General features: G+C 42.0%; 1 protein-coding gene across 1 annotated transcript in view; it reads left to right on the plus strand.

Annotated features, from left to right (window-relative positions):
* Nucleotides 1-1228: 1228 nt before the first annotated feature.
* The window catches only part of DNER (delta/notch like EGF repeat containing), a 292812-nt gene continuing 268687 nt past the window's right edge, over nt 1229-25353 (plus strand). The window contains exon 1 of the mRNA XM_038417626.2: nt 1229-1575. Within this exon, the coding sequence (XP_038273554.1) occupies nt 1321-1575 (255 nt within the window). The 5' untranslated portion in view covers nt 1229-1320. The remainder of the gene's footprint in view (nt 1576-25353) is intronic.

Consider the following 25353-nt stretch of genomic DNA (forward strand, 5'->3'; position numbering starts at 1 on the left):
CAGGGTACTCTGGTGCTCCAGCCAGGGCGCTGGGTCGGCCCCACTCTGGCCGAGGTGCTGGGTCGGGGCCGCACCATGTGGCGTGGCCCTATGCCGGCCAGGGCGCTGGGTCAGGGGCTGCACCATGCGGCTCCTGGAAGCCACGGCATGGCCCCGCTCCAGCTTCTATGTGCTCCAATGGGAGCTGCAGAGGTGGTGCCTGTGGATGGGGCAGCATGCAGAGCTGCCTGGCTGCACCTCCGCGTAGGAGCTGGAGAAGGGACATACCACTGCTTCCGGGAACTGCTTGAGATAAGAGCTGCTCGGAGCTTACACCCCCTGAGCCTCTCCCCGTGCCCCAACCCCCTGCCCCAGCCCTGATCCCCTTCCCACTCTCCAAACCCCTCCATCCCAGCCCGGAGTACCCTCCTGCACCCCAAACCTCTCATCCCCAGCCCCACTCCAGAGCCCACACCCCCAGCCGGAACCTCCACCCCTTCCTGCACCCCAGCCCTGATCCCCCTCCCGCCCTCCGAATCCCTTGGTCCCAGCCCAGAGCACCCTCCTACACCCCAAACTCCTCATCCACCCCGCACCCCAATTTTGTGAGCATTCACGGACTGCCATACAATTTCTATTTCCTGGTGTAGCCCTTGGGCCAAAAAGTTTGCCCATCCCTGCTCTACTGCATGAGCTAAAAGCCAGATGGCTCTTAGAGAGAGATTAAGGAGCCCACTCTACAGGGGGTCTCGGTGCCACTAAACGGGACAGAGCCCCCCCGCCCCCAGGAGGTGTGTGGGTTACACAACCTCCCGGCGTGGGCCTTATTGCTCACCTCTTGACCTCCTGGGAGCAGGAGCGTGAAGGGCATCGGGGGCCGAGCGCGGGCCAGGCTCAGCTCGCAAAACGCATCGCCAGGGGGCGCTGCTGGCGCCTGTGGGCCGCAGTCCCACCTGCAGCACGTCAGCAACCCCACCGCGCCCGGTGCACAGACAAAGGGCCGGTTGTGCTGGCTCCGTTACCCCCCCCCGCGCCGCCGCCTCTCTTCAGCCAGCCCTGCCCCTGCGCTGCACCGCCCCGGCCCGGACCTGCGACCAGGGCCGTGTTCACAGGCTCTTCTCCCGGTGGTGGGTGCCCCGGCTTCCCGCTCCGCTCCCAGCCGCGGCCGGGCGCCCTCTGCCGGGCACTGGGCGGGAACGATCCCGGCAGCCTGGCCCCGCCCCGCCCTAGTCCCCTCCCGCACGTTGCTCGTGGAAGCGGCGCCCGGGAGCAGCCGAGAAGCGCCGCGTCGCCGCCGCCTCCGTGTCCGCCCAGCGGCCCTCAGACCGCCGCTGCAGCGCCATGCTCCGCGCCGCCCCGCTCCTGCTGCTGCTCCTCAGCCTGGCCCCGCGCCGCGCCTGCCTCTCCGGGCCGGTCAGCGCCGCGCCCCCCGGCCCCGCGCGGGACCCCTGCGGCAGCCAGCCCTGCTGGAACAGCGGCACCTGCTCCCCGGCGCCGGCCCGGGGCCCCGCCGCCCCCCGCCGCCTGCCGCCGCCCCAGCCCCAGCCTGCCTACAGCTGCGCCTGCCCCGCCGGGGTCACCGGCACCTACTGCCAGGTAAGGGGGACAGGGGCCGTGCGGGGAGCCGCCTGCCCGTGCCCCGCCGCCAGCCCCGCCTGGGTGCGCCCCTGGCTGTGCCCCGGTGTGTGTCCCTCTCCGCTCCTCTCGTGCCCTTGTGTCTCTGCCTGTCGGTCTGTCTGCCTAGCTCCGCTCGCTAGGACTCGGCGTCTGGGGGTCTGTCTCTGTCCCGTCTTGCTCTCTCCGTCTGCGGGGTCTGGCTCTGTCTCTATCGGCTCATTCCTTCTCCCTCTGTAGGTTCATTTGTCCCTACCGCTACCCAGCTGTTTGTACGTCAGGCTGCGGCTCTACATCCCTACTGGACATCAGTGTTTTTGCATTATTCATCTATTAGTTCAGCAGTAATATACTGTCTGTGGTAGGTGATGTACTGTCCTCTACACAGGGGCTGTAATTGTCTCAATCCATCTCCATATTATACAGCTGTGTATTGTGCGCCTGTCTATAGAGCTGCCTTCTTTTCTCTTATATGTACGTGATACCTACATATATCCAAGGAGATATTTGGGTGTATGAGTCTGCTGCTCATAATGTTTGCCCGTCTTCTTTCCTTAGCCAAGTGTCCAGATTCTTAGGTGTGGTAATAGCTGTCGTCAGGGGCAGTACCTAAGCTGCAGTTTCTATCTCCTGCAAAAAACTATCTGCGGATGTTTAGTCCTTTTTTTTTTTTTTAATCCATTAAATATTTAAGGTGGATGCTATTACTTTAGAGTAACTGAGCTTCACTGTTCTTGGGCAAGTGTTGGGGTTTAGTTCCTAGGCTTGTAAAACTCGCATATCAAACCTGCAATGCTTTTAACCCTACCTGTATAAAAAAAAATGCAAACTTGGTAGGTTAAATTATTAAAAGGTGAATGAAAAGGTGTCTGATCTCAGGAAATTAGGCAGCTTTCCAGGATTAGACAGAATGTTTTAGCATGGATCTCTTTTCTTTTTCTTCATTTTTCTTTTTGCACTCTGCTGGCATTTTATATATTGTTTGTTTTAAGATCAAAATGATTTTTTTTTTTTGAAAATGGGTAGCAAAATTGTACTGAATATACAAAAGACGACTTAATAAGTTTATGATGGCTATTTCTTTCTAGTGCATTTCCTATCACATTTTGTGTGCCGCTTGGTTTCACCTTTATTACATTCTACAGAAAGATCAAAATGTCAATGTAAGGGTAGAAAAACGTTATCTGGTACATTTAGAATAAAAGAAAAAAACTGTGGATAGTAGCGAATATGAGTAACATCTCTCTAACCTGCTTGGTCATATGCTGATTTAATGCAGTTTTTTTTGTTAAAATATTGCATTACTTGGTCTATGAAGACCCAAGTGAATGCTGATCACCATATGAAGAGGTTTTGTTCATAATCCTTGCATTTTGTCTCGTTATTAAATGTCTTTGATACCACATTCTAAAATATAGATAAAATCTCTCAATTTATCCCACCACCTCTCTTTTCCCTATAAGTAGAGAGAAGGTTTTGTTTTGTGAGGGTTTAAATGATAGTGATATACTTCCAATGACAACCACTATAATAGAACACAGATTGGTTCACATTTCTTTGGGCAATGCTTCCTGGTTTACAGGATTTGACAGAGGTAAACTGAATCAAGTAAACTAATGTTAATTTTTTAAAATTTTTTCTACAGCACACTCCTTAACTTAACTAGCCTGATTTTGTTTTGTTGTTATATGTGTTCATTAGGTCACAAAATATCAAAGCTGTAGTTTTCCTGTGTGGGTGGAGAGAACTGATTTTTCTTAATAAGCCGTGAATATCATGTGTAGGGTTCAATAATGAGCATTGTATGGACATATTAAAAGTCACCATGAACTGCAGGCATTTTAGAAAGAAATACTTCTGTGCTCGCCCTAAAATGTCTCACTTGCTTCCTTTTAACAATGAAAGTCAAAATTATTACTGTTAATGAGGCTCTGCAAAATCAGAGATCTTAAAGTGGATTAAATAGAATCCCCCCTCTAGCAAATTTTAGCAGTCTTGCTGGTAAGAATTTGACTACTTGCGCTTGGGTTTAATGTGTTTTTCTCTTTAGAAGAGACAGACAAAGTTGCATGTATGTTGCTGCCTATTGCTGTTACACTGTCTGAAATCCATGACTGAAGGATAAATGGCTCTCTCAAATGTTTTCGTAAACTTTCACATTTACTGGTGTCATAACCTGCAGGAGGTGTTGTATCTGGGGTTTTGGCAGAAGAGAGGAATACATTTGTTTGTAACCTGAGAAAATAGATAATGAATTCACAAGCATACTTTTTATTAAACAATATGAAAGGGCTAATTCTGGGAGTATTGTTTATAAAATGTTTATTTGAGATATCATTGACTTTTATTTTAACCCATAGAACAGTAGTTTTATAAGGGAAACTTTTTCTAAATAAAAGAAATTCATCCCTATCTATCAGGACTGGAGATGAAGCAAAAACATTTTAGTTCACTCTGAAAAGTGATTTTTAAAAAAAACTATAGTTGTAATGAAAGAAGGGACAAATCATCTGCCTAAAAAGAAATTAGTAAAATATTGTATGTGGCTGCATACAAGAAGGTTTCCTACTTTGATAAAAGGAGGATAATAAATAAATATGAATTACAGGATTGGTTAGTAGGTCAGATGCCTTTCTTTTTAGCAGTTTAAAAAAAAAACCCTCACAAGTGAAAATAATATATGTACTCTATTGATGAACTTTTCTGACTCAAAGGGATTCTAAAACGCAAGGAATTTTAATTCCAAAAAGGGATATGAGAAAACTGAGTGCTAAATCAAGCAGATTGCTTCAAATTTAAAGTTGCAGCCTCAGGCAGAGGCTTCTCAACTTACTGCTGAGGATGTTATTAAACTATTAAAATGGGGAGAAGGAAATATTAAGAGGGAAAACAAATACAAGTAAGGAATCCATAGCTGGCTATGTTGAAATAATTAACCACCAGTAATCTGAAAATGGTAAATTCGCACTGCTGCTATTTGTCATAGAAGTGGAATAATATCTCATCAATGTTTGTTCTCTGAAAACAAATGAAAACATAGCCTTACGTTCTGTAATAAAAAGATTAAGTAAATGATCCATCTGATTCTACGTTATTTTGATGCAAGTAGGTATAGAGTTGTGGGTCAGGAAGAGGACATGCTAGCATTCTTCTCTGCCTGTGTTGTAAAAAGACTGATAACATAGTCACAGCTGGAAATTACCCAGAACTTCCTCAGTAATATATTAGCTGGATCCATTTTTTTTATGCACTTCACAGTGCTCTGGATGGAAAGAAAGTGACAGAGGTAAATTAGCACATCAGATGCTCTTCAGATATTTTTGAAATCCACAGCTTTTCTATCACCAAGTGCAATCTTTCATTGTGTGTGTTTTGTTTTTTGTTTTGTCTCAAGGAACCATTTTTCCATAAGATTTGGCGGTTGCTGTGGTAACTATTTTCTATCGAGAAGAAGAAGAAAAAATCATATCTGTTTGTGCATACGTCAGAATTACTTATGGGTACATTTGACATATGCTGTCTAGAAAACTTCTAGTTTTTCTTACTATGTAATATTTTCAGATTGCACATTCAAGGATATGCGTGGTTTTCATTACATTCCACTAATGAAGGAGTGACAACTTGCGCACAGGAGAAAAGGGATTTGTACAATTGCTTAAGCATATATTTTTCTCAAGAAGTTAATTCTTTGCTTTTCTGTATTGTGAACATGAATGGATGTTCTGCATAAAATTGTGCAAACTTTTTTTTAATGAATCTGGCTCTTCTGGAAGAGATTGAAACAAATTGGGAATTTTTTAGCTTTATTTGGAAAGAAATCGGTGGCAGAATATTAAATCTAATGAAAATATGAAAAAATGTTAAAATTATGTTGACATACTTCCTTTGTTTCTGTTGTTAAAAACCAAATTATAATATTTAGCTCAAGAGAAAATTCCATATTTTTGTTCTTTGATTTAGTATATCCAAAATCCAATAAAATTATTTTTTTCTTGAAAGGGACATTGCTTGTACTGTGTATTCAGTTAGAATATATTATTTGGAAAGTCATTTGGATTAGGACATCGTTAACTTTAGAGACATAAGAATCAAAACAGTTAAAAGGGGATGAAGAATTCCATGCTAGGTTTGGATTTTGAAAAAAGATAAAATGAACCTATCGGGTAAAATTTTCTTACATTAATTGCTTTTAGCAAAGTCCTGTGACAATTTCACTAACATATCTTATCTCATGTAGAAACTGTTATTATTATTATTATTATTATTATTAAAGAGATACTGTCAGGTACTTTTATCATTTTTATTTTTTGTCCTTTGGCTTGAAAATAAGTTATTTTCCTTTCTCCCCAGTTGTCACACAACCCCTATTTTTTTGTTTCTGGTAATATAGTTTTGTTGTATTCTATATCCATATTTCATAGACCTCTTCAATAATATAATCAAATCCAGAGATCAAGTATTGTCTTTTGGGTGGTGCTCAGAACTGCTTATCAGCGTTTGAGTTATGGTCGTTGGCTTGCTACTCTCTGTTCGGTTTTAGACTAGTCACTTCAGTTATTTTTGCCTTCGTTAACCCATATCTAAAATGGAGATATCTCATGTGCGTGATGTTAGTTTTAATTTTTTAAGTGATTTGGGAGCCTGTGACGAGTATACAAGTGTTTGTTGCAGTAGTTATGCTAGCAATTACGGGGATAGTTTCTTGTGCTCCCCCTGCTGGATAGCTTTCTGCAGCAGCAAAAGTTTTCTAAAATCAACTTAATTGTGACTCTGTGAACAATTTATTTATATAAAATGGAACATAAAGAAATATATATCCTGAGTTTGAGACGCTACTGAAAGATTTAAGATTTAAAAGCAACAGATATATCATCTCTTTAACTCTGCTCTTTAAAAATGGTTTTATTGCAAAAGATATTTTAACCAAAGACAAGATTCTTTTAAAAAACATCACCTTTAAAGTATCCTGAGGCAATAGATTCTTTTCATTTGATTAAAAATTCATAGAAGTTTGGAATAGAAATGTCCCAGCAAGTCATCCTTTCCATCCTTTTGTCACTATGGGATTTTTACTTCTAGTACATTTCCTAAAGTTTTGTCCGGCTTTATAAGTCCTAAGTAATGTGGTTTCCATCTCTTCTTTTGGGAGACTTTCTCATGTGCTAATACATTTTGCTGTGAGTTTTCCTGATATTTCAGCCTAATTTTTTTCTTAATTTCTTCCTGTTAGTTATCTCTGTGTACCATGTTAAATAATTCCTGTCCCCTTTTGACTGTAATGCTCTTCAAACATTTGTAGATTGTTGTATTCCTTCCTAGCAAATTCTGTTCTGCACCAGTGCTATCCTCTTCTCCTCTGAGAATCCCCCAGAACCTCCACTCACACTGGTCTCTCCAGCTCATCTGCTGGGGGTCCCCAGATGCCACAGCTCTTCTTTCCTTGGGACCTGCTCCAGATGGAGTTTCTGAACCTCCTTGTCAGATGGAGGCTCCCACAACTAGAACTTTTCAGCTTTCCCAGGAAGCGCCGCTCAGGAGCCAGTGCCCTGTGCTGGGATTGAGGAATCCTGTTCTATCTGCAGGGAACTCAGTGCATAGGTGGAACTTTCCTTGTGACGTCCTATCCCCTTCCTGGCCCTTGTGTCCCTGGACAGGGGGCTTTGCCTGCTGAGCTGGCCATGTATGTGGGTGGTGGGGTGGCTTAGAAAATGACATGTCTAGAGATAGACTAGCCCAAGCCATCCTCTGCCTATGGTCATACTAGGCCTACACAGAGAATCATAGAATCATAGAATCATAGAATATCAGGGTTGGAAGGGACCCCAGAAGGTCATCTAGTCCAACCCCCTGCTCAAAGCAGGACCAAGTCCCAGTTAAATCATCCCAGCTAGGGCTTTGTCAAGCCTGACCTTAAAAACCTCTAAGGAAGGAGATTCTACCACCTCCCTAGGTAACGCATTCCAGTGTTTCACCACCCTCTTAGTGAAAAAGTTTTTCCTAATATCCAATCTAAACCTCCCCCATTGCAACTTGAGACCATTACTCCTCGTTCTGTCATCTGCTACCATTGAGAACAGTCTAGAGCCATCCTCTTTGAAACCCCCTTTCAGGTAGTTGAAAGCAGCTATCAAATCCCCCCTCATTCTTCTCTTCTGCAGACTAAACAATCCCAGCTCCCTCAGCCTCTCCTCATAAGTCATGTGCTCTAGACCCCTAATCATTTTCGTTGCCCTTCGTTGTACTCTTTCCAATTTATCCACATCCTTCCTGTAGTGTGGGGCCCAAAACTGGACACAGTACTCCAGATGAGGCCTCACCAGTGTCGAATAGAGGGGAACGATCACGTCCCTCGATCTGCTCGCTATGCCCCTACTTATACAACCCAAAATGCCATTGGCCTTCTTGGCAACAAGGGCACACTGCTGACTCATATCCAGCTTCTCGTCCACTGTCACCCCTAGGTCCTTTTCCGCAGAACTGCTGCCGAGCCATTCGGTCCCTAGTCTGTAGCGGTGCATTGGATTCTTCCATCCTAAGTGCAGGACCCTGCATTTATCCTTATTGAACCTCATTAGATTTCTTTTGGCCCAATCCTCCAATTTGTCTAGGTCCTTCTGTATCCTATCCCTCCCCTCCAGCGTATCTACCACTCCTCCCAGTTTAGTATCATCCGCAAATTTGCTGAGAGTGCAATCCACACCATCCTCCAGATCATTTATGAAGATATTGAACAAAACGGGCCCCAGGACCGACCCCTGGGGCACTCCACTTGACACCGGCTGCCAACTAGACATGGAGCCATTGATCACTACCCGTTGAGCCCGACAATCTAGCCAGCTTTCTACCCACCTTATAGTGCATTCATCCAGCCCATACTTCCTTAACTTGCTGACAAGAATGCTGTGGGAGACCGTGTCAAAAGCTTTGCTAAAGTCAAGAAACAATACATCCACTGCTTTCCCTTCATCCACAGAACCAGTAATCTCATCATAAAAGGCGATTAGATTAGTCAGGCATGACCTTCCCTTGGTGAATCCATGCTGACTGTTCCTGATCACTTTCCTCTCCTCTAAGTGCTTCAGGATTGATTCTTTGAGGACCTGCTCCATGATTTTTCCAGGGACTGAGGTGAGGCTGACCGGCCTGTAGTTCCCAGGATCCTCCTTCTTCCCTTTTTTAAAGATGGGCACTACATTAGCCTTTTTCCAGTCATCCGGGACTTCCCCCGTTCGCCACGAGTTTTCAAAGATAATGGCCAAGGGCTCTGCAATCACAGCCGCCAATTCCTTCAGCACTCTCGGATGCAATTCGTCCGGCCCCATGGACTTGTGCACGTCCAGCTTTTCTAAATAGTCCCTAACCACCTCTATCTCTACAGAGGGCTGGCCATCTCTTCCCCATTTTGTGTTGCCCAGCACAGCAGTCTGGGAGCTGACCTTGTTAGTGAAAACAGAGGCAAAAAAAAAAGCATTGAGGAAAAGCTATTGCTTCACTGCTCTACGATATAATGCCTCTATGTAAATACATTTTATTTACTGGCTGCACTACACAGCCCCAAGTCTCTCAACATCCTTCAGTCTGTTCTGCTAGAAGATTTAAGACGTACTTTACCTTCACATCAGTGCCCTAATATATTCCATTCCTTCTCTGTTGTCTCTCTTGCTCCTGCTAGGAGGTGACATCCCAGATAAAAAGTCTTTAAGGAGTTTAGGTCTGTGCTCACAATGGACACATCGCAATATTAAAAAAAATTTTTTTTGGCCATTTCCAACTTCTTAATTGTTTGATGGTATTTTCTTAGATTTCTAGGCAGTTACTGAAGGTGTTCACGTTGCATTCATATGGCTACTCCATCTGTTGCTTTTTTATCTATGCATAAGAGTAGACTGTACAATTAGATGACATCTTCAGTTTTGTTGTAAGACTGACTGTTGGCTCTCTCTGCATTCTCCAGCATAGCATAGGTTCCTGAGATCTTGTACCAGTTTCCTGGTGAACAACAGCACTGTTAACTCATACAGTCTTTCAAAATGTCATACCATAAGTATTAACATCGATTTTTGTTTGGTTTTGTTCCTAGATGTAATGTTCATTGGTCCTTTTCATTCCTTTTTGTTTCTTTGGCAGAGATCCTGCTAGACCATTTCCAGGTAGTGGTTTAAGTGTGTCACTTTGTCTTTTATGCTATTTCAAGAACCATCGAATACTAATGTTGTTCAATTATTAAACAGCCTAACTCTCCCAAACTGTTGGATTGTGTTTCAGCTTGTGTTACCCAGTTAATGGCTGGATGGTTTGAATACCATTGGGGACAGACCACTGAACTCTGGGTTCAAGTTTCACAACACTCTTATATTGACTTTGCCATCATGCTAATTTGTGACCATTTTATAGTGGTTTAGTTTTTTATTAGACTTACTAAATATATTTCACAAGGCACTGGTATGGGTGATATCGTTATGTGTAAAATTAAAAAGATTAATTGAGAACTTGTTTTGTAATTCTTTAGGTGCAAATTCTGCTCTTCTGTTATGGAGACTTGGAGGCCCCTGCCTGCAGTGAAATTGGTGCATTTTCGGCAGTGTTGAGGGGACAGGATATAGAGAGCACTTGGACAGAGTAAACAAATTATCTCCCACCCCATATACACACTTCTTTCAGTTATGGTAACTTTAGATATTCCTTGTAGCTGTAGTGGGATTTTTTTTTTTAAGTTGGTATTGTCCCTTGAGGAATTGTGGGTACTACTGTAAAAATTGCCATAAGAGAAAGAGGATTGTATCTTAGCAGTTCCAAATGTTTGCAATAAATTATCTAATTGAATTGTTCTCAATTCCTATAAAGGAAGGCTAAAATTATTTAAGGACCAAATGTTATGTCTCAGCTGTACAAATGGGTATTATGATCAATTTGACAGTTTATATACTAACAACTAAAAAACCTTCACTATCTCTGTTTCAAACTACTCAAATAGCCCATTGAAATATATTCAAAACACTTCTTTGAATCTCATGCCGGTCATTATACCATGTAAATTATTTGGCTTCCAAGAATTGTATGATGCAAAGAAAAATTGCAGATGTTGCATTGGCTTACATTTCTGTGATTAAAGATGCTGAAGAAACTTGCCAAAAGTTTTGAGGTAACTGAATAATTGCAGAATATAGCAATGCTAAAATGCTTACATTATTTCATGTTCTTGTTAATCACAATTTTCCATTTTCATATGGTTTGATCTGAGAGAATTGCCTTTCTTCTCTGTATATGGAAATGATTTCTGATTATTTGTAAACCAGTATTCTCTCTTTCCTTTAAAATATGTATCAATACCTAATACTTCATGGCTTCGTTGAGCACTCCAAGGTCGAGATATAGTCAGGTGCTTTTTAGGTTTTTTTAAACAGTGTTCTAGAATCTTCTGCATTTTGCTTAACAAATAGGAACTAGTTGCTTTCTTAAACATATGAAAAAACCTTGAAAAAGATGACAAGTTCTGGTAGTAATATTGTAGCTTTGTGGGTGCACTGTGAACAGGAGACCGTAAACTTCAGAGAAAGGTTTAAGAAATCCTGTAGTAAGCAGATGTGGGATAATCTGCCCTCTAGGAGAATCTCCTCCTAACCCTTAATAGTCAGAGATTAACTAAAAACTTGAAGAATGAGATTTGACAGCTATTCTAATTTTTCTTTTTGTATTTATTATTAACTCTCTGTATTTTTGTTATCCATATAAATGTGGAGTCTCTCTTGAATCCTGGTCATTTTTTAGCTTTCAGCAATATCATATGGCAATAAGTTCCATTGTTGAATTATATATTATGTGAAAATATTTTGTTTTATAAGTTTGCATTTGCTATCTTTCAATTTCATTACAAGTCCCCTTGCTCTTGTATTAAGAAGTTGTGGAAGTTCTCAGTCTAAGTTCTCTGTACCATTCATTATTTTTATATTGTTGTCAGGTCCCTTCTTTAAAGTAAACAGTCCCAACATTTTCATATGAGAGTTTTCCCAAACGCTAATCAATCTTGTCGCTCTTCTGCGTTTCCCCTAATTCTGCAATATTCTTTTTGAGATGAAGTAACCAATATTGAACACAGTTTTCCAGGGGAGGGTGGCCAATTAATTTATGTAATGCCATTATAGTATTTTCTGTATTATTCTCCCTCCCATTCCTTATGCACGCTGTTATTTTATCTACTCTTTTTTGGGCAGAGGTCACCATTGAGCTATCCACAATAATAGCTGAGTTGAAACAGATATTTTAGAACCCAGTAACCTAGTTGGAGAGCATTGGTAATAGAAGCCTTTGGTTTTGGATCAGTCATACCAAAATGAAAGCCATTACATAGAGACAGAAAAATGCTGCATTTGGGAAGCTTGTGGTTCCTTGTCCTAAAACCTCTTCTAATGGTCTTACAGAAGGTAAAATAACTTTATTCAATGTTCTATCTCCCTAACTACTGTACTTTTCAATTTACATTGTACAGATATAATATAAAAATTGAAAAAAGTACCCTATGGTAGGAAACTTGTATAGCTCTCCAACATGAGCAAGATTAAGCATAATGATAAATTATTACTAAAAGAAAATTTGTATGTGATGTACTACTTGAACAAGCTATACCATAACAGTATAAGAGCACAGAAAATGCAAATCACATCAAAGTCTGTCACGCTGTCTAGAATGGCTCATGACTATGAATGCCTACCTCAGTGCAGACTGTCAAAAACAGGGCTGATACCTCAAACTGGTGGTGTGTTGTATAATTAGATTTCACCAAGCTAGTAACAAATGTGAACTCCTGTGTCATTATACCAGCTTTACCTCATATACAGTCCCCTTATATCCTCCAATCTGTCTTGCCACCCAGACAAACTGGACTTAGTGGTCAGTGGTCACTTACAGAAAAAATCCCACCAAATTCGGGTTGCTCCCAGTTCCAAGAAATCAGTCACTTACCTCAGATCAATTGGTACCCTAGAATTTACACCAAAGACAAGGCTTGTAGCCAGTCCTGTAATAAACTATCTAAAGGTTTCTTATTCCTTTTCCTAGTTAATAGAGTTATTTACAAGGTAAAGCAAGCAAACATATGCACACAAATGAGTTATCTAAATCCTAAGAATGACAGAGTTGGAGTGATATGTCAATTCTAAGCCTCTTTCAGGGAGGACCCAGGAAGCAGCCCCGGGGGAATCTCTGGCTTCAGTTTAGAGTCTCTGGCCTTGTCAGAGTTCGTACAGCCGAAAAGATGGATATTTTTCAAGTGACCTTGTTTTATTTCCTTCATTCAGCTTCCAAGTCCACAGGATAAGCTTTCTTGCACATAGCATTTCCAAAGTGTGATAGGACCATTAACTATTCCTTGGTATCGCAATATTCTTTGATGGCCCGTCTGATTTTGATAGCCCTTCAGGATGGGTGAGGGGGATGATTCCTGTGCCTGAGTTCACAAGCAAACATTTTCAAAGTTGTTATAAAGCAAATTTTACCTATTTTCTTTATAGCATGGAATATGGACATTGCAAGTGAGATGAATGCATGCAGCAATTTACAAGCGTTTCATAGAGTCTAAACACGAAACACATTCTTATAAGACTAATATGTATTTTGAGCAAAACTAACATACTGGTGAACGGGTATGGTCTCCAGCTATGAGTTTTAGTTCTTAACTTATGTCTGCAGTCTGGGCAAGAGCTGTGTACATTAGGAAAAGTAATGTCTCCTTTGATGCAAAGTTCTTTGAATCCATTTCTTCCACAGGTCAAGTGCAGTCTTTTATCCAGAAACACTCTTGCACTTAAAAGGTACCCATGCTGTACATGTGGCTCATTTTTCTTTAGCTCTCCCTTACAGTAATAAATGTCTTCTGTTGTAAAAGAAAAACAGGACTGTTAGCCTGAAGGAATAGCTGTGAGCTCTGTGGAAAATAAGTCTGTTGGTGAAAGTTCAAGACTAGGATTCTGTTCTTGACTTTGCCACTGACTTGGCGTGGGATACTGAGCAAGTCACTTTACTTACTGTCTCATGGTATTCCCACTTACACATGGGGGGGGAAAAACCCTATCCTTATAGGAGTGTTGTGAGAACTAATTCCTTAATCTTTGTAAAGAGCTTCAAGAAACTTGGAAGAAACTATATAAAGGTGAATTTTATTTATTACTTTGAAATGCAAGATTTTGAATTGCCAGAGTTTCTGATATCAATAATTGCCATTTCTAGTGTATTGTGGTAAAGGATACCTGGGCCAACTGCACAACATAACCAAATTGATCTTAGAAGAAATTAAATTACTAATCTCCAGTTTCTTCATAACGTATTGCAAAAATAATTTAACTTCATCTGTTTTCATTCCACTAGTACATTAAACGATTTGAATACTTCACAGTGCTGTTGTTAGGTGCAGCAGGGGTCTGAGATACAATTTGATTCTCAGGTGTTTGCTGCTGTTTGGTCAGCGTCTCAGTTCCCAACATCGGGTTGTGATCTCAGTCTGTTGAGGAATAGGCATAGCTCCAGCAGGTGCTTTGCAGGTGACCATTACTGACCTGTCTGTTTCCCTGTGTGTCCTCCCCTGCTCTGGTGTCAAGTTGACCGGATGTTCCCACCCCATTTAAAAGCTGCTGCTGGGCCAAATTTTGCCTATTTGCTCCTGGATTTGAATGTGTCACAATTCCTATGATATTACTCCAGAAGTCCTACACCACGCTGCAAACAGTCACTTGGAGCTGTGCTGAGACTCTCGATCTCAGAATTGGTGCAGGAAGCTTTTTGTAGCCAGTCACTGCAATAAAGGTCTGTGTGTGGATGTTGCTAAGCAGATGCCCATGAAGGGTCACAACTGGGATGCCAGCCAGTGCTGGATAAAGAGCAGGGATTGCCAGGAAATAATCCCATCAGGCAACATGTAACCAGTTTTTTTTTTTTTTTTTGAAAAGCTGGATAGGATTTCACACAATTATACAACCACCAAACCAGGAAGGTTGTGGAGCCTGTTGCCTGGTCCCTTCACCACTCACTTCCCAAGGTCAAACAGCAAGACTCACCAGGCGATGAGCACAAGGAGGCCTTTGAAGAGATCTTCCCAGAAAGCCAGGATCTTTTATGCGAGCTTGATTCCTACCTTGCCATAGCTGAGCCCAGTTCCCAGGCAGCAACCCAGGCCAGGGCTGAGAAGGCAGATCCTATGGAGGGAACCTTGGCATGTAGCTATCATTACAATTTGTTGTTGTTGGGCTATGCTGCATTGCTAGCTTCTGTTCCAGGTGGCCGACGGCTGCCACCATTTTAAGAGAATGTGAGCCAGGAGCCTTTCTAAGTCTCCAGCCCCTATTTCCCTCCCTCTTTTGGCCCATGCTGTCTGATCAGCTCCCTATACACATTTCCAGAATGGCAGGCAATTGGCCCGTGTCTCTGCCAGAGCCCCAACTATTGACTGTTTTAAGGCCCAATATCAACGACACCTGTCCATCTATATATTTTCCTTTCCGCTCCCCTTATCTGTTCCACGGTCCCATTTTCCAGCTCAAAATGGTGGCCAGCAGCATGGCACAGCTGCAGCCTCTAGCTCACCCCTTCTCTGGTGGCAGATTCAAGTAATGAAAACATTCATTTCTGCAAAATGCAACAGTTAATTGAGACAGTGGTTACCAGAAAAGACGTTTGGTTAAGATTCTCGGCCTGCAGGAGGCAGACGTGGGCATTGCATGCCCACAAAGACTACAGCGCCCTGTTGAGGTATAAAAACGTGTTCATGCGGAGAAAGGGCTTTTTACCTTAGGGATAGCAAGGTTTATATTGAGAGAGGCTAGGTACAGTGAATGATACATGCAATAATTACAGAACCCTATCTGTTTTTCTGTATACTTCAACCATGTCTTCAGGGGAGATAATTTCTTATCGCTAGATTCTGCTTTATGGGGGATAGCTGCATGGAATTCCCCCGATATAGCTTACCGCTCTCTTGTACTTATGCGTGAACCATCTTTGTGAAGAACTTCACAGTATATCTTGCTGGTCTGTTGTTTGCCTTTCTAAATAAGGTCATTCTTTGCCTCCTAGTCACCCACCTCACTATAATGTTATTCAGAGTCAGGACATCTTAAGGGGATGTAGAAGGGATTACTATCCAGTTTGACCCCACATGCCCCCCGCTACCTACTCTGACATCATATAAACACCTCCAAGGTGCAGCAAAACTACAAAACCAAGCTGAGAACAATCCCCCTCCCCCAAATCTTCAAGGCACAACAGCAAAAGTAAAACAGCATATTTTGCACAGACAAAAATCCCAATGCAGCCAGTCCTCCTCCTGCACCGCTTACCATGTCTGAGGTTACCCCAAGACTGGGAAGAATTTCAGGGAAGTAAAATCAGAAATACATTTAGAAATGCTATCACAATCTCTTTAGAATATGAACAATAACAGCCTGTGTTTAAAGCTGCAACCATGGCCAGATCTTTAAGGACAGGGCCTTAATCAATAATTGAGTGGCTGGCTAACCTGAGGGGAAGAAAATGAAAAACTTGTGATGAAATGTTCACAGACCTCACTGCAGAGTCCCAAAATCACTGAAAATAGTGGAGAGGTAGAGGCAGTATTTGAAGATGGAGAGGAAAAGAGACGAGATCTCAACAGTTGCCAGGGTAGCATTGACGTGGGAAAAGATAGTATTGAAAAAAAACAGGGATATGCATAGACAACTTCTGAAGGCAATAAAAAGCCAAAATGCCCTGTTGCAGTATATGTTGCTGTTACAGCAGCTGCTAATGTAGTCCTATAAATCAGCACCCAGCCATGTTGTGCAACCCCTGGACAATACAGGCTAATGGGAACAACAGCAACTCCTCCCCGTTATACCCTTGCAGCAGAGCTCCAGAGCCATTCCCTTCACAGGCCTAAGCTCACAGCATTGAGAAAAGTTGCACCTGGGAGCCCAGCTCTTTCTGGTTAATTTCTGGTTAACTTCAAGCCTTGATACTCAACACCAGAAGGACCACAAACAGTTGAGGCAGAGGCATGATATATACTTGCCTGTGACTTTAAGCTATCCCCTTACCTCCTTGAGTTGTGCACTGCCTTGAACTGTTGCACTTTGATTTTTGTTGTTTTGCTGTTGTTTTAATGAAAGGTATGTTTAATAATAAAAGCCTTGAAAACTTCATTCATGAGGAGTTTACAATGCATTTTACACAGAAAATCATTAAGTATGAAATAATTCATGAGGCTTCACAAAGATATCTAGGCAAAGACACAAGGTAAAATAGGGATTGCCCCAATGTTGTATTTTTGCCACGTATAAATAACACAAAACTGCTCACAATCCATTCCCCTTCTCAACCTCCATGGGTTAATATCTAGATGTACAGCTGCACAATTTCAGGCCTGATGGTCAAAATAAGAGCAATAGGCATTACTGATATTACCCCAGCTGTTCCCCTTTTCTGTTGGATTCTGTTCTGTTCAAACAACTGAGCAAGTCTCTGCATTTGAGCTTTCCATCTAGTGTCAAAGCTTTCTTGCTTATTTTTACAAATATTGTGCAAAATAGAACATGCTATAATCTTTGGCTTGTTTTTCTGCAGCTTCCAACCTGTTCTACAAACAGTACCCCCTTACTTTCAAATGGCCAAATACACACTCCATTACCATTTTCCAGCTACTGAGGTGGTGGTTAAACAATTCCTGCCTTGTGTCCAAGCAGCCTGTGTACAACAGGGAAGCAGAGGATAAGCCAGGTCTCCCAGGATAACCAGTGCAATCTCCACATCATTAATGAATGTTGGACTGGTTCCCCCCCCGCCAGAAACACTTTCTCCATAAAGGTAAGTTTATTAAAGATCTGCGTTCTGAAAGATCCTAGCATTGTGGACCTTTCCAGACCACATGGCTTTATGTCTGTAAAGCTGCCATTGTGGTCAACCAGCACTCAGCACACCTAGGAGAAATACCCATTACTGTTTATAAAGTCAGAGTCCTGATTGGGGAAACAAATAGATACATGGATCCGATTAATTGCCCCAATACAGTTTGCAATGCATGCAAAGTCATCAATAATCTCCTGAGTATTACCAAGCTTTATAACTTAGTGCAACAGTACCATTTCCATGGCATCGCAGATCTGCATAACAATGGCCCCAAAAGTCAGTTTCTCCACAGTGAATTGTTTGGACCAGTAGCATTTAGGGGTGGCCAGCTTTCTAGATAACAGTCATGATGTGCATCTGTGGGAGCCTGGGGCACCTCATATTACTAGGTTGCTGCTGCAGCTCTATAGTTAGTTTAGCACATATCTTAAAAAAATTGCTTTCCCTATCCTGAAACTCTCTTGACACTGTTGGTTGTCCAGGTGTTCAGAATGATCCTTTTCCACCTCTTCCATGCTGGTTTCCCGCACAGTTTAAAGCTGTTCCAGAAACTGTTCTTATACTATCAGTTGTTCTGTGTCTTTCTTCTCATCCTTTCTGCACCTCTGATGCTCCTGCAGCCGTGGAAGGAGCTGCTGCTGCTGCCACATGATCTGCTCAGTGGTGCAGTGGATAGAGTCCAAAGTCAAATTCATCTGTCTATAGGTGCTGAAATTCAGCCCCAGCAGCCTCTGCATATTCATGGTTGCTAGCATAGCTACAGAGCACTGTTGGGTCCATGCTGGCCAACAGCAATTTGAAAATAATGTTAGTCCACCCAGAAAGGAACTATGGGTTGGAGACAGCAGAGACATGGGACTTAAAAAAAAAAAAAATTTGAACTTGCCTGGTGTTTGCCATGCACAGTGAGAAAAATTCCAGAATGCACACTGCTTGGCAGCAAAGCAAAGGACCATGGGATGTCTTCCAGGAACTAGTACATAGCAAGCTGCTGCTGTGTTTGCATGCTGTGCAAACTGAAAGATCGCACAGGCATCTTAATGTAGCTTGAGTATTGTATGTTACCTTACGTGCATCAAAAAGATATGGATTACCCCCCGACCAGACAAGCCCTTTGTTAAAAATAATGGAAATGGACAAATGACCTTTATTTAGGTTTTTTTTGATGGCCTTAAAACGTGCTATTTCCTAATCTTGCTGGTTCCGGGATGTAATTTTAAAGCAGTATATAGATGCAACTAGTCTAGTTACTTGTTTAATAAGTACTTGTTTATCCATTATCTAGGATACTGAAGTTTTTCTTTTTCATGTGTCATTGTATGGCTTTTTAAAAACATCTCACTAGGCAGTAGTGCTCAAAAAAACCGAAATATTATAAATTACAAATAGAACAGAAAGTGTTTAAAATATAACACCATTGTATGAATCAATAGCATACTGTCCCCTGAAATTTTGACTTTTGGTCACCTTCTATTAAAATTAGTCCAGAGATGGGCAGCAGAAATGGTTGGAGTCTTGTAAGGGATTCCATATAAGGAAACACTGGAAGGAATGAACAGTCTAGTTTAGAGAGGAGATGAATAAGAGCATAACAAGAAAGCAAATCAAATGTTTTTATTTACCCACTCATAATACAAGAACAATGAAATTGTAAGATGATAAATGGAAAACTGAAAAGGAAATATTTTTTGTTTTAACTTAATGTATAATCAACTTGTGGAATTCACTCCCACAAGACGTTACTGAGTCAAAAAGATTAGCAGGATTCAAGGAAGAACTAGACTTCAATATGGATAATGAGAACATTTGCAGTTTAATTAAATAGGACCGTTTGAAGGAAGAAGAAAAAAAGAGAGCGATAACTACATGCTTTAGGACATAATTCACTTGACAGGCCTAGGGAAAATATTAGCGTATTGGCAAGTTTTCCCATAATTGTCTGTTACAAGGTTTCTTGCACCTGCTTCTATAATATCTGGCAGTGCATCCTGTCAGAGACAGGAGAGTGAAGTATTTGGAACACTGGTGTGATCCATTATGGCAATTTTAATGTTCCTTATTTCTCTCATAATTTAGATAATCCAAATGCATATTCTGTACACATTTTTAGAAGACCTAATTTTAAGACATGAAGTTCTAGTTGTTTGATTTAAATGGAGCAAATCTGTAAAACTGTCTGCAGATTGCTCCTGTTACTGTTTAAAGGTGTTGCCACTATGCAGTGAGATGTTCTAATAACTCGTATCAATATCCTGCTCAGCTCAGGAAAACTAGTAAGGAAATTTACCAAAATGCTATTTGGTGATTATAAAATTTGGTATTTTATTTTTCTTCATTGTTGATAGCCATATATTACCAATGTTTTGGTAAAGGACCCATACGTTCTTTGGCAGATCTGTCAGATTTTTAAAATGTGTTAATTATCTACATATCAACATGCATGTATTAACATGCATTGATCTTGAAACCTATTTTTAGGAATGGCCTAGATTAATACTACTGCTAAAAAAGAAGTAAAGTTGACTGGCAGGAACTGTAGAACTGTAGACACTCCTGGTTCCTAGCTCTTTGCTATGCCCCATAGAACACACTAAAACCTTATGACTGGAGGAAAGTTTTGTTTTCTGGTATTTATTGTCATGGTATGACATCAGGACAATGTTATAACATAAGGGGCCTGATCCTGCAAACCTTAGGACTAGTGGGATTTACTCATAAGTAGTAAGAATTTTTTTGGATCAGGTCCTTGATCTTGCATTGTTAATGATATAGCCTGGTGTATGATGATTGCATATGTGATAGTTGCAGAAAATAGTGCTGAGTCTTCTGTTTTGGGAAATTAATATGTTTAATTTAAGTAAGGAGATTTAGATTTAATTTACTTGACAATAATTGGACTTAAAAATTTGGCTGATTATGATCTCTTAAAGGTTCTAAAATGGTTTAAAAAAATGGTGGGGGAAATGATTAGGTGTTTCAGCACATACTAAAGAATTTGAAAGGTCAAACGGTCTCTTTTGACTTAAGGGCTGTTTCAGAACCCAGTTATGATGTTTCTGACAGAAGAAGCTCAAATTAAATGAGGTCATTCTTGCATTGCATTACTTTTTGTGAACAAAGAGCATCCAACATGGGTTATTTCAGTAATCATTTGCACACATGGCATCTTGAGTTTTCATATAGTACTCATAATGCAGGAGTGCTGCTTATAAGAGATAAAGCACTTCTATGGAGTGAATCAGAGGCTCAAGATCCATTGTAAAACTTGTCTATGGTTTATCTGAGTAGCTTGGATACAGCTTAAACCCCCCCCCCAACCCTGAACTGCTTTTCCAGACAGCTAGCAAGAAAGGACAAATTATCGATTAAGGTGATGCAACCCTATTATAAATTTCTGATCATAAATTGGTTGATAGATTAATTTTCTTGAAATTAATATGGATGGCACAAAAAGTAGCATTATGATAGAGATGTTTTCTAGGATGAAGGTGTCATTAGTTATAAGTAGGACCCATTATATTATTGTTTGCATAGCAGTATCACCTAGGAACTCCAGTCACGGACCAAGATGCTGTTACAGCTAATTTAAAAGTTTATAATGCATTTGATCTTTAAATGTAGCATATTGGTCAGTGAGTGAATAATTTGACTGCATTTTGACTGCTTAGAAAAGGTAATCCATTTGAAGAACATACTGGGAATGATAGCTATGGTGATAAATCTTTTGTGTCAGGGACAAGCAGCAGACACAAGTGCAGTCTGTCTTAAGGCTTGTCTACATGGGGACACTTGGGAACGTTAAAGCAAATCATCTAAAGATGTGAAGTTAATGCACATAAGGTACATTAACCCCCTATGTGGATTCTTTCACTCAGCAGTTAAATGGCCTTAGTTCTCTTGTCTCCTATAAACATGGCCTTAGTCTATTTCTCCATGGTTTGTGTGTGCCATCCACTTTGTGATCAGCACACTACAATGGAGACTAAAGAGAAAAGTTACTAGGGTTACCAACCCTTCCAGATTCGCTGGGAGACTCCCAGAATCTACCTCGATCTCCTGGTGGCTATTGAAAGCAATCAGAGAGATATTAATAGTCCGCTAAAAGTCCAGTTGGTGGTGCAGCAGGGCTAAGGCAGGCTCCCTATCTGTCCTGACTTCACCCAGCTCCTGGAAGTGAGTGGCATGTCTGTCTGGCTCCTAGGCACAGGGCAGCCAGGGGGGTCTCTGCGCGCTGCACACCCCCCAAGCGCTGATTCTGCACCTCCCATTGGCCAGGAACCTCACCCAAACTCCCTCCCAGAGCCTGCTCACCTCTGCACTCCAACTCCCTGTCCTAGGCTAAGCCTGGAGCCCCCTCCCACAGTCTCTGAACCCCTTGGCCCCAGTCCAGAGCCTGCACCCCCTGCCCCAGCCCGGTGTAAGTGAGTGAGGCTGTGGGAAAGCGAGCGACAGAGGGAAGAGTGAGTGGGGGGCAGGGCCTAGGATAAGGCGTGGGGTAGGGGGTGGGGCAGGGTTTGTGCGATTAGACAGTTAGCAACCCTAGAAGTTACTTTTTAGTTTCTTGTGTAATTATTTGAGATTTAACATTGGAACAGCCGGAAAGTAATTGTGAAATTGATCTTCTCAGACTACTGTAGCAACTTGGAGCATCATTTAAATATTTGTATAATAGAAAAAGATTCATTTAATCAGTTTTTTGGGTGTTTTTTGGTATTGTTTAAGTGGAGATGATGCATTGGACTTTGAAAAACCATGGGGAAAAACACAGCTGAAACACTCTCTCAACGACCTTTGCATTGTTGCCAGGGGCTGAATTAGCATGACTAACAACCACTTTTTCAATATTGGTGGGAAAATGTGAATTTTTAGTGTATTTTTAAATTACAAAATTAATTAACAGATTTTAAATTCATTATATTTTTTTAAACTTTTTGCCTGTTGTCCTTGAACAACATTTCTCTTCCACTATGCCAATGTCTTCACTGCCCTTCTAATCGCTCCTTAAAACCCTCTTATTTCAGCTGATTTTTAACCACTTGCTTCCATTCCAGTGTTTTCTTCTCCTCCTCCTTTGTCCTCCCTTATTGGCTCAATTGTAAATAACAGTTTTGTTTTTCAAAACTTCATGCCTTGGGTTACAATTATGTCATGGAGGTCGTGGAAGTCATGAAATCAGTGACTTCCAGCAATCTTCATGGCATTGGAGGCCCCCGCAGCTGACCAGCCGTGGTATAGTGTGAAAAACTGCTGTCTGGCTGAATTTGCTACTTACGGTGTACTGAGCATGCTCACATGAACTGAGCGTGCTTGGTAACATCTGCTGAAGCCAGCAGCGGGGTACTCTAGCAGCAGCCCAGGCTCTGCGGGCAACTGTCCTGCAGCTGCCCAGCAGCTGCGGGCAGTGGGACCCACCACAACTGACAGGCTGCCGGCGCCAGCGGCGACTCCAGAGCTGTCCAGCTGCTGCTACTGGCAGGAGCCCCCCTGCAGCAGCTCAGCTGCTGTGAGCAGCCAGGTCCCCCCAGCAGCTCCCAGCCACTGGCGGTGGTGGCAAAGCTGCTGAGTGGCCACAGGTGGGAGGGCCCCCCACAGCTCCCCAGCTGCTGACAAGGACCCTGCCTGCTCAGCTGCCAGCCTGAGAGGGACCCCAGAGCTGCTCAGCGGGTGAGGGCCCCCCTTCAGCTCCTGTGCTGCTGCAGGGAATGGGGGCCCCCCCAGCTCCACCCCACAGGGTGGTAGGGGGACCCGCCCAGTTCCCAGCCACTGGGCAATGGAGATGCTGCAGCTCCCAGCGCTTGCAGATGGAGGAGCAGGGTTCTGGACCCTCCTTGCTCCCCATTTTATCAGGGTGGTTTTTAGTGCAAGTCAGTGACCGGTCATGGCTTCCGTGATTTTTTTGTTATTGCCCGTGACTTGTGTGATGGCTTGGACCCGCCTTCCACCAGCCTGGGCTCCCTCACACTGTTCCGCTGTGTCAGGCCCTCAAGCCTTCTCCAGCACATACACAGGTAGGGACACACCCAGCTGCAAATGGACATAGATACACTGAGATCAACTTTGTGTGGGAAGACTCAGCTCGGGGATTACCCAGCACTCAAGTGCACACCACTTTTGGGATGCAAACCCAAAATTATATGGTCTTGTTCTGTATAAAGATCTACATAGTGTAAACTCATATATTTGCTCTCTCCCTCAAAAGTGGAGGAAGATATGCACAGCTCTTTGCTCCCTCCCCCTCCCCCAGTTATGAATTGCACAAACCGGGTTTTAGAAAACAAAACAAGTTTATTAACTACAAAAGATGAATTTTAAGTGACTATAAGGGATAGCAAACAGAACAAAGCGGATTACTGAGCAATTAAAACAAAACACGCAAACTAAGCTTAATACACTAAGGAATACTGGCTACAAGTAATAATTTTTCACCCTAAATGTTGTTTCAAGCAGGTTGCAGAATTTCTTGAAGGTAAACTTCACTTCTTACAGCTTAAATCTTCAGGGATTCCTTTTACAGACTGATCTGTCTCACCTGGGCTCACTCCCTACTTCTCCCAGCTTAGTTCCTTTATTTCTTCAGGTGTTTTCAGCAGTTTTCCTTCTTGGATGAGGAGGCAGTCAAGAAGAGCCTTGATTAATTCACTTCCCAGCCTTAAATAGGATTTACATATGGTGGGAACTTTTTGTTTCCCAGTCTGACCTCCCCCCCTCTCTTTTAATGAAAAAACACTGGAAGTGCTAGGCGGGGGCCTAGTACCAGGTGACACAATCACATGATCCTGCAGCATCAAAGCAGCAACCAAGGAAGCTTCTTAGGAAGGTAGGAGATTAATATCTTCAAAGTCTTATTATTCTTCCTAGTGGCCCATTCAGGCTGATTGCCTACTGTCTGGTGGGTGTTCCCCAGATGCAAACACTTTTGTAATTGATACAGATCTTGTATTCCTAACTTCAGATATAGCAATGATACATGCATACAAATTGGATAATTCAGTAAATCATAACCTTTCCTGTGATACCTCACATGACCCTCTTCCATAAAATACATCTCAGTTATGCCATATTAATATCATAAGCGTATTTCTATGAAGAATATGGGGCATAATGTGACAATCTGTCCCTGACTTTTACTAAAAATATCCATGACAAAATTGTAGCCTTATCATGCACAATATAGTATCAGTCACATTAGGAGAGTCTGCTAAAGATGATAATGCTAACCCCCGGGGAAAGAAAAAGGATATAAAAAGAAAAAGATAGAAAAAGACCATAACTAAGTTGCAGATTATTGAAATTTGGGATAAGTGGCTTTAATTGAATAGTAACATGGCAGTTTAATTGTTTTAGACATCATGGAATGAGGGGGATAAAGGGATCTATGGAAAAATATATTGCAGATTTAAAAAGTTTATATAAAACAATGAAATAGAGGCAGGCACTGGAGGAAAGGACAAAAGTTAAACTCTGATGCATGTGTAACAGATACCCTTTAGCACAGTGATTCCCAACCAGGGGTACACATACTCCTGGGGGTATGCAGAGGTCTTCCAGGGATACATCAACTCATCTAGACATTTGCTTCATTTTACAACCGGCTACCTAAAAAGCACTAGCAAAGTCAGTACAAACTAAAATTTCATACAACTTGTTTATATTGATCTATATACTATACACTGAAATGTAAATACAATAAATATATTCCAGTTGATTTATTTTATAATAAATCCAGTCAGCATGGATTCACTAAGGGCAAGTCATGCCTGACTAATCTAATTGCCTTCTATGACGAGATAACTGGCTCTGTGGATGAGGGGAAGCAGTGGACGAGTTGTTCCTTGACTTTAGCAAAGCTTTTGACTCAGTCTCCCACAGTATTCTTGCCAGCAGTTAAAGAAG

Source organism: Dermochelys coriacea, chromosome 9 (assembly GCF_009764565.3).
Source record: "Dermochelys coriacea isolate rDerCor1 chromosome 9, rDerCor1.pri.v4, whole genome shotgun sequence".
NCBI classification, from domain to species: Eukaryota; Metazoa; Chordata; order Testudines; family Dermochelyidae; genus Dermochelys; species Dermochelys coriacea.